The 9,565-nt window shown below is 41.4% G+C and overlaps 1 protein-coding gene across 1 annotated transcript; it reads right to left on the reverse strand.

Moving 5' to 3' along the window:
• Positions 1-388: 388 nt before the first annotated feature.
• Positions 389-8,606, reverse strand: scamp4 (secretory carrier membrane protein 4). Its single transcript, XM_060068062.1, has 7 exons — positions 8,469-8,606; positions 4,221-4,246; positions 3,953-4,081; positions 2,910-3,066; positions 2,672-2,773; positions 2,052-2,169; positions 389-1,899 (listed from the first exon to the last, which is right to left on the reverse strand). The coding sequence occupies exons 2-7, from the start codon at positions 4,225-4,227 to the stop codon at positions 1,711-1,713; spliced, it is 702 nt and encodes a 233-aa protein (XP_059924045.1). The 5' UTR covers positions 4,228-4,246; positions 8,469-8,606; the 3' UTR covers positions 389-1,710.
• Positions 8,607-9,565: the final 959 nt, after the last annotated feature.

Here is a 9,565-nt window from a genome sequence, read left to right on the forward strand (position 1 = left end):
CTCATTAATTTATCATTTAGGAGAGGGACCGTTTTTTTTGTTTCCGCACAGCCCTGGGATGACTGGAGCAGTAAGGAACAGACACGGGCTAAGAGTGTTATCAACTCGAGCACCACGTTATTCTGCATATCACAAGCATAGTGTATTTCACTTGTATTCTTCATATTCAATGTTCTTCCAATAACCTCAAAACACATTCACCGTAATTTAACAAATACATTTTAAACATAACTCAAATATGTTTCTCTCATTATTTCGTAACCTCCAGGATATACGCTGCATTAATAAAACAATGCTCATTCTAATAACTTGGGTATTTTCAGTCATTTCGGATAATGATTTAAACGGCAAACTTATCTCTAATTTCAATGAAACATTGACAAAAAACTGAAAACGAGAATGTTTATTGAAATGTTTGGATTCACATTGAGGGGCTCATTTGGCATTTTCTTTAACAAAGGATATAGTGCTCATTACGATCAAATATACCTTCATAGCAACGAAAAAACGACCATGAAATTCAGATTAAAATGATTCTCAAAATAATAGTTGATATCCCTGCACATGCCCTTTTTCTGTGAAGTTCAATGTTAGACATTTTCAAGCAGCATAGCATTATTCTAACCAAATGCATTTGTAAAATATAACTCATGACCTAGTCGCTATGGCACTGGATTAAGAGAATGTGACCTTACAAAGGAACCTTGTAGAAAACGGTATTGTTGCTCTTGTGTTTCAATTGTTATTTGGCAATAGTATTGTAAGTAACAGGTGCAAAAGGGAACAGTTTGAACCCTCATTTCAGTAGAAAGTAATGGCAACAGGTCACCAACTGCTTACCAGGCAAATTCAAGTTATGGAAAACAAAACTATTGCTTTTCCAGTTAAAGTAGGAAGAAAAAGGCTTTTGACAATTCATTGGCCCCTCTTAACAACACAATTTGAAGCATTTGTTAAGGCAAGTATTAGAAAACATACTTTCACCATGCAAAAGGTGCATGCAATATTAAGGCCTATTAGTTCAATCGATAATAAAGGCAGATGCTGATCAAAGGCATAGATCCGTGTATAGCATTATAAAAAAATACAAAATAAATACGAGTGTGGCGTTGAAATGATGGATACTAACTAATACATTGGAAAATAGTTAGCTGTACTGTATTGTTTTTTTCTTAAAAATATCCCCATCCCTACATAACGTGTCAATTGTGGTCCTACCAGCCCACATTAGTCTTAGGGTCTTAAGGCCTTTCACATACACTGGACCCAAAGCAGGCATTATATGGCATTCTCAAATCAACAATATCAAAACAAATTCCTTCTTGCCTCAATTCTGTACTGTTTTTTATTCGTATTAACTTCTTTTCTCGAACCTAGATAAAGTACTTCTTTACACTAAAAGGGTTGTTAACAACCCCTGAGGACAGCTTTTGTAAACGTGGATGAAATTAAATGGAATGGACGATGGCAACAAACTCAGGTCTCCTTTCCCGACAATAACCCAACAAAGTGTTTAACTGAGGAAGGCCTTATCCTAAATATCTTAATAACAACCCTCCTTTGTTAAACAAAAAAAATAAACAACACTGCAATGTATCATTTCCAGTCAGCTCATGTGAAATACTTTTATGCACCAAGTGATTTTTTTTCTTTGGCACTCGAGAGAAACGCAACGTATCCTCTGTCGCCACCTTCTGGTCGTATCCGGAGTTACCACTGGCTGTTGTCCGGGTAGCTGGGCACTGCAGCGGGGTACTGGGGCAGGCTGGGGCCCTGGGCCGTCTGAGCCACCGTGTTGAAGCCTACTTCTCTCACCGTCGCGTTCTTCCACATCCCGGTGGACCACTCCTCCTTGGCACGCCCGAGACTGCCGCCGCCGCCGCGGTACATTCTGTGGACCTGACGGGACGGGGACGGGGACGGGGACGGGGACGGGGCGGGGCGGGGCGGGACGGGACGGGACACAGAACAGGGGTCACATCCTGCGTGCGTGTGTTCTTAGGTGTGTGTGTGTGTGTGTGTGTGTACGCCGCCATGTGTCAGGGACTCACCTTGATCAGAACCAGAGCCATTAAAACGGTGTCCAGGGTGAGAAGCAGGGCGGTGATAAGCATCACTATGGCTGAGCCCACGTTGGTGCTGAAGAACAGCACTGTGGACAGCCACCCGCTTTGGGTGAACAACGCAGGGTAGTGGGGTTAGTGTACAGTATGGCATTAGAGCAAGCTGAATTAAACACAAACGCACCGCTATGGTCTCACTACTGAGAAACGAAGCTGTTATGCGGATGTATGACCAGCAGCCGCAGTGCATTCTGGGATGACGTTGGGTGTGCATGGGTGAGTAATTGAGTCTTATTATGATTTTAGGCTGGTATCAAACATTAGTTAAACACTTTCACATTGACATCGATGGTTGAAGAGGGCGCAAAATTCAACTTATTTATTTATATTATTGGATGTGCTTGCCCTGATTAAGGTTCTGATGTGAGGAGAGGAACGCGCTATGCGGGAAAATCTGTCCGTGACTACACATCATTATCGTCCGGTCATGAACTGAGTGTCCATGCAGTGTCACAGCAGGTTTCACCCTAGTCTTAAACCTTCAGGTTAAACCCCTGACTGCTCCAACCTCGGCGTGAACCGAGCGAGCGGCAGGACGCCTCACTCACCAGGTTCCCCAACCGGAGATGCCAATGGTCTGGATCACAGCCAGGACGCACTGGAGGAAGAAGATGAAGAAGAAGGCCATGAAGTTAAAGGAACTGTCCGCCCTGCAAAGAGAAGGGAAAGACAAAAGAAAGAGAGGTAATTAAAGGTTTGGATTGTTATGACTTTGACAACTGAACATGAAGCCTTGTTTATACGACGGACCAAGAGAAGGTCGACTGGAGTGCTGAAGAGGTTTACCTGAAGGCTTTGTAGAGTGGTCTGAACCAGCAGGTGTAGCCACAGGGGCTGAAGAGGAGCAGCCAGAGCAGAGAGAAGCCGAAGTTGGTGATGGAGCCGCCGCCGGCCCACCAGGCGATGCACGAGATCACGTTCATACACAGCGTGCCCGAGTACACTAAGAGGGGACGGCAGGGAGGGAACGGGTCAGTCACAGTGGCCGGAGTAGACTGTGGGACGGCAGGGAGGGAACGGGTCAGTCACAGCGCGCCAGAATACACTAGGAGGGGGCAACAGGGAGGAAACCGGTCAGTGGTGGGTTCAACCACAACACGCCAGAGTACGCTATGGGACAGCGGGGGAGGCAGACCGGGCAGCATGTATCTCAGGAGGTAGAGCGGGTCGGCTGGTAACCGGAGGGTTGCTGGGTTGATCCCCAGATCCTCCTAGCTTGTTGTCGAGGTGTCCCTGAGCGAGACACCTCACCCTGACTGCTCCCGACGAGCTGGCTGTCGCCTTGCCTGGCTGACACTGCCGTCAGTGTGTTAATGTGTGCATGCATGGGTGAATATAAGGCAGTAATGTAATCCATTTACCATTTATCATTTAGAGCACATAAGAAACAGGTCAGGTAGGCTCCTGCACACCCACAACATGCTTAACCAACATGTACGGTTTTTGGAGGAAGGAAGACGTCTCCCTGTGTTGGCCCATTTTGACGACACGCGAGACTCGGGCCTCAATATGACCCATGTCCGCTTTTTAGAAAGAAAGATCCAGCTGGTGGTATTTAATGGGGAAGTAGCGCTTTACATCTTAAAGCAGAATGGGCACTTTCCTTTAGGAGCTGCCTGTATTGTTGGACGATTTTTCAATGAGTATACACCTGCAGCAATATCTCATTAATAGTTAATCTAGGAGCTGCAACGATGACAAGGGTCAAAATTTATATTTAGAAATATCATGTTCAGGGGTTAATAAACAACTTGTGTTGCTTTACAACAGTGACCAATTATGTCTTCTAACAAGACAAACAAAAGACGTGAAGCTGTGTGAGCACTTACTCATCCAAAGTATGTACACTTTGCGCACCAACTGTTGATGTGGTACAGGAATCTCATCTTCAATGTTCTGGTAAAAGCAGGGCTTTATTCTGAGTATTGCTGGCAGCGGTGGGAAGTTATTGACACGTGCTAAAAGGGATAAAAAAATATAACATTTAGTACACAATACACATTGTGGATTGGATTTCGATATGGTAGTGGATATGTCTGTCCAGACATTACAAAAACAACGGTTCAAAAGTTAAAAAACAAATACAAAAAAACCAACCTGTCATTTTGAAATCCTAATTGTTCCTGAAAATCAAGTAAAAAGAGACTGTTAGTTATCAACTTACAAACTATTGGGTTAACTTATTGTGCAACGTGTTTCTTGTTAGTCACGTTGGGTGGGTCAGATCCTGGGATAAATAGCTTAATGTAAATGTCTGACCAAAGTCCAGAAGACCAGTATTTTCCGCCGTCATGTACATTTCTACGGGCGCCTATGAGCAGAACTACGGTAACACCTTGTAGTATGTAGTATATAATGGCAGCGCTAACACAGTAAGTTCCCCAGTGTTAAATATGCAGTGTCAAAGTGCATGAACTCTTTCTGAGTTAATTGAACAACAGCTGGAGTAGAATGCCCCCTAGTATTGTCAATTTCGGTAGTTAAAAGACGGGGTGTAAAAAGATGCTCCATTTGTTCTGACCTCTCGCTCACACTTTAGTCAGACCTCATTCGCTAAGAATGGCTATGTGAGTTGCGTACAGTGATAGTTTTGCCAATGGAAAATAGTGTTAAACTCATTTCTTGCATATGTTTTCTTTTACTCATCTATTATTTTATTTTATTGTATGACAATGTTTATATGTGAAGCACTTCGAGTCTGCCTTGTGTATGAAAAGTGCTATATAAATAAAGTTGCCTCGCCTTGCCTTAAAGTTTTAATCCAAACAGTTTTTATTAATTGTCTTTTTGCTATCCTTTCCTCTTCCAAGGAGCATTACTATGATTGGGCCTAAAATAAAAAGATTTGACAGCAGGAGAAAGAAATCTACTGGAACCTATGACCAGGTGGTTATAACGGATACGTTTTCATATTTTCCCATTCTAGAAGCTCAAGACCATTTTTGATAACCTACAACTGACCAACATATTCAAGCCCAGGCACATTCCCAAAGAAGGTGTTCATACAGAGATAAGAGATGCCAACTATTTGAAAGAAAATCCATTGTTTTTCTAAAGAGAATGATGCATTGCAGATTCAACTGTTTTATGATGACTTTGAAACAGCGAACCCCTTGGGCTCTAAAATGGGTATCTATAAAGTAGGGGCTATATATTTTACTATCAGAAATATGCCCCCAATCTTTTATTTCGGCTTTGATTAATATTATTAATATTATTTTTTATTAATATTATTATGTGCTCTTTTCCACACACAGGACATAAAACGTTACGGTTTTAATCAGATACTGGAACCACTGGTGAATGATATAAAAGTACTTGCGACAGAGGGACTTAACATTTCCATTTCTAAAAGTGTTGGTACCATTGTCCAGGTCACTAGGGATCATTTGTGTTTGCGTGGTCTGTTTGGCTTTGTTGAATACTTTAGTGCTCGCTGTTGCTGTCGTTTGTCTCCTTGAGAAAGCTTGTTTTCAAACTGTCTTCTGTGAGGATAATCCTGAAGTTGTACTAAGAACCATTGAGATGCACGCCCAGCACTGTCAAACTTCACAAACTAACCCTGCGCTACCTCAGACACATGGTGTGAAACGCGGTCAGGGTAACTTCCTGAATGCCGAACAACTGGAAGGTAGAATACATGCTTTTGACTATGGTTACAACAACCAACAGCGAAATCGGCCCCCTAGAGTAAAAATGCTTGATGGAAGTTATGATTTGGGACTGAATGCTATAATCCTGGTGCATATTGTGCAACATGCCGTGGCTATTTGGTGATTTATTTCAGACCGGTAATGTTTATCGGCGTCTGCTACTTTTGCTTCTACAGATTGTTAACATTGTTTTTTCACCCGTCCTCTCAGAAGGCATGATATAGTGTTATTTAAACTTAACACTAAAGGTTAAACAACTCTCTAGAGTGTTGATATTATTCCCAGCATTGTTAATAAATAACTCTTCTGTGATAACAAATCAACTCTGATGGTGTTCATTTGAACGCTGATTAACACTGCATTGAGCTATTTGAAGTTAACACTTGGCAGTAAAATAACTCTGGTTGATGTCACACACTACTGTGTTAAGTTACTCTTGTGCAGTGAAAAAAACAGTAAGTAGAGTAAAATAAAGACACATTAACACTGCGGCGTGTCATTAAAACTTCTGAATGTTCTAATTTAAAATTTACAAAAATGAATATTATTTTTAGTTCAAACTGTCAGGCTGACATGCTTAAATCTCATGGCGGAAACAAAGACATTTAAAATCATTGAGAGCTAGATAAAATGGCACTATAGAAGAATGTACTTTGAGGAATCAGTCGCTCCATAACTCATTTGAAATGGTTAAAGTAACGTAGCGCATCGATGTGCAACACTTTTCGAACATTGTTTGGATGCAGTCTGACCTTAAAGGCATGCTAATGATGGTCAAAACAAATGGTTTCAATCAGTTTTCCACAGAGTAATACATATTCATCCTTCACAGTAGTAGACTAACAAAACACAGGCATCTCAAAGGCTACCTCAGTACAGATTATGAAGTCACAGCGGTACTCTGTACCATGGTATTTAAGTCATTTGGCAGAAAAAATACTGGTTGACAATTCAGCTCCAAATTTGGACGCAATGTCTGGGCCGTTTTTGAGCTCACTTAGTGTTAGCATTTTTCCCGGGCCTAAAGTTAGTCTCTCCTTGTTAAAGGATTCTCGATAGAAGGCTAGTAGCTAATGTTTGTGTAATGTTTTTAAAGTTTTTTAATTGTTTCTTAAAGAAATTATGTTTGGCTTCATAACGCATGCACCACATGTGCAGTATTGGGCCAATGGTCCTTATAATACGACTCGAGGGTAATGAATCATGAAATGATGCTTTGGTAGGAGATTGAGTTGAGGAAACAACTGCTTGAAGAGTTGATGATGTTCAATGATTAAGTGTTTGAGGTGTATGGTACAGTGTATATGAGTGTTAATCTTTAACTCTATTTGGAGTTAATTTAACTCTCAACACTTTGGAAATAGTTCATTTAATTCTGAGTGGGACCAAATGCACTCGGAAATGGTGTTCAATTTAACTATTTTAGTGTTACTTTAACACTTCAAAATATTCTGTGTATATACTGGTATCAAAAACCAGAATCAAGTAATACATTACTGGAATATATTTAAAAAAAATTGACAGGGGCTATTGTTATCTTTGAACGAGTATGGTTGGACAATTAGAAGAAAATAATATGTAATAGTTTCATGTTAATGGGGGTCCACACACCCTTCTCTCACAGTAAATACATTTTAAGGTAAAATAATAAGTGCAAGGATCCTACGATGGCCAGATATTGTCTCGTAGTATCGAGTACTGGATCACCCTATGATCACATATGGCGTATCACAGAAAACTGGACACACTCATTACCCTGACGTTAATCCTAATTAAATATTTGTCTTCAGAGGTTCATGTTTGCAAAGGGAAACATCAACAAAGAGGACCTTTCAGAGCTGAACTGGTTTGGAATGATCATGGTTGCGGCAATTAAGGTGAGAGACATCATGTGGAATAATAACATATTATTAATTGAACTTCAGATCTCGTCATATTTACTGTGAGGGTAAAATGGACTGGTTTATGCTTACAGGGTATGTATGAGATCATTGAACGTGTGATTAAATATTCAACAGTTGAATGTGTAAATGGTCATTTGAAAAGGGCTTCATGCAAATCCCAAATTATATTTAAATGATCGATTCTGGAGCGCATTCCGCTACAGGCGGTTTACCGTACTGACGGCTGCAGACGTGCAGCGGGATATCAGCGGCGGCTGAGAGATAACTAGTTTAACAGATCCCCGGTGGTCCCCCGTCCGGTCGTAAAGTTTCTGACTGTATCCTACTTCTCTCGGGTACAAATGCTCTCCTACAGAATACTCCGTTTTATGTTACCGATACTTTACATCGATATGTTGGAGAATATGTTTATTCAGATTGGATTTTGATGTCTGAATGAATGCATGGATACTAATGCCAAGGCTACAAGACACGTCAGATCGTCATCTGGATTGACAACTTCAAGCGAAATCGAAAATATAGCGCAATGCAAGCTTCCTATAGTAATACATACGTGTTCGTATTAGTCGTTTGGGAGGAGAGCTGATAGCTCAATAAAGCCGAGGAGCCACCAAAGGAATGAGCATCTGATAACAGATTTTTTACTCTTCTACCTACGCTATGTATTTAACTGACATGGAGAAGATCAACGCGGAATTGCCATAGTAGCAGCGGGTGTAGCTGATGTTACTCAATAAAACAAAAAACGTTTATCTTGATCAACAAATATAAAAGAATTGCCATCCTACCTTTTTAGGGTCACTACCAAAAGTAATTTAGGGCCGTCAGGGTGTGCAACTGAGTGAAAGTCTCGTGGAAAACAGCTAGCTGCACTGCATGGTGGGAATTGTGGTCATGAGGATTTCTCTTTCAGGACAGATGCCAAATGTTTCTCGAAGTACCGGACTACACATCCCAATTTTCGGTTAGTTCTAACGGAAACATATGACCATAAGGGCAGTATCCATTGATGTAGATCAGTACATTATACAGTGTTTATAATAACTCCGTTTAAAAGAACGGCGTTAGGTAACGCCGTTATTTTTTCAGTAACGGGTTAATCTAACTAATTACTGATTCCGTCGTTACAACGCCGTTATCGTTACTGTACGTTAAATGCGCTGCGTTACAATGAATTGATTGAATAAACTGCGTAATGCAACGCACCCCTGGCTCCAAACACAAACTGTTTGTGAGGAGCCCGGATGGGTTAACAACGAGATAAGCGATTATGGTTGGCTAATAAGGCAGAGTCATGTTTCATGGTTGCCAATCGGAGCCAGTGTCTTTACACACAAGCCAGGACACGCGCGCCACACACACGCACACGCTCACACACACGCACACGCACACGCACACCACACACCAAACACCAAACAGATTCGATGAAGCAGCAGAAATGGCGAGTCTGGGGCAATCCGATGAAAAGTTGGCATTTTCTGTAGTATTCGGCAGATGTTCCACAGCATTTGCAACTAAGCAAATTAAAACTCAGTTGGAAGTATATCAGGGCCTCGAATGGGCAGTTCAACCATTTAACACATTAAGGCCAAGTGCCGATGCGGAGCCAGTGAAACACAGCGCATGCGCAACTGTTTGTCATCGCAGTACTGTTTTTATGTTGACATGTTGGATGGCTAGCCACAAGCCTTATAGGTTGAGACTTTGGAACATATTTATGTCACGAATTTATAAACGTCGGATATAATGTGAGGCTTAAGTGCTCTCGGTTCCTTATATTATTATTATCATTATTATTATTATTTATTATATGCACACTCAACGTACACCTGCAGGCGAGTGCTGCACACTACGGCCCCCTCTATGACACAAAATGAACGCACCG

Source organism: Gadus macrocephalus, chromosome 12 (assembly GCF_031168955.1).
Source record: "Gadus macrocephalus chromosome 12, ASM3116895v1".
Lineage (NCBI taxonomy): Eukaryota > Metazoa > Chordata > Actinopteri > Gadiformes > Gadidae > Gadus > Gadus macrocephalus.

Bases quoted from the DNA above. Each gene is read 5' to 3' on its own strand.
- scamp4 (XM_060068062.1), bottom strand. The intron at 2,170-2,671 runs GTGAGTGAGGCG...GTTCACCCAAAG, and splicing joins ATCTCCGGTTGGGGAACCTG to CGGGTGGCTGTCCACAGTGC. The intron at 1,900-2,051 runs GTGAGTCCCTGA...CCGTCCCGTCAG, and splicing joins TGGCTCTGGTTCTGATCAAG to GTCCACAGAATGTACCGCGG.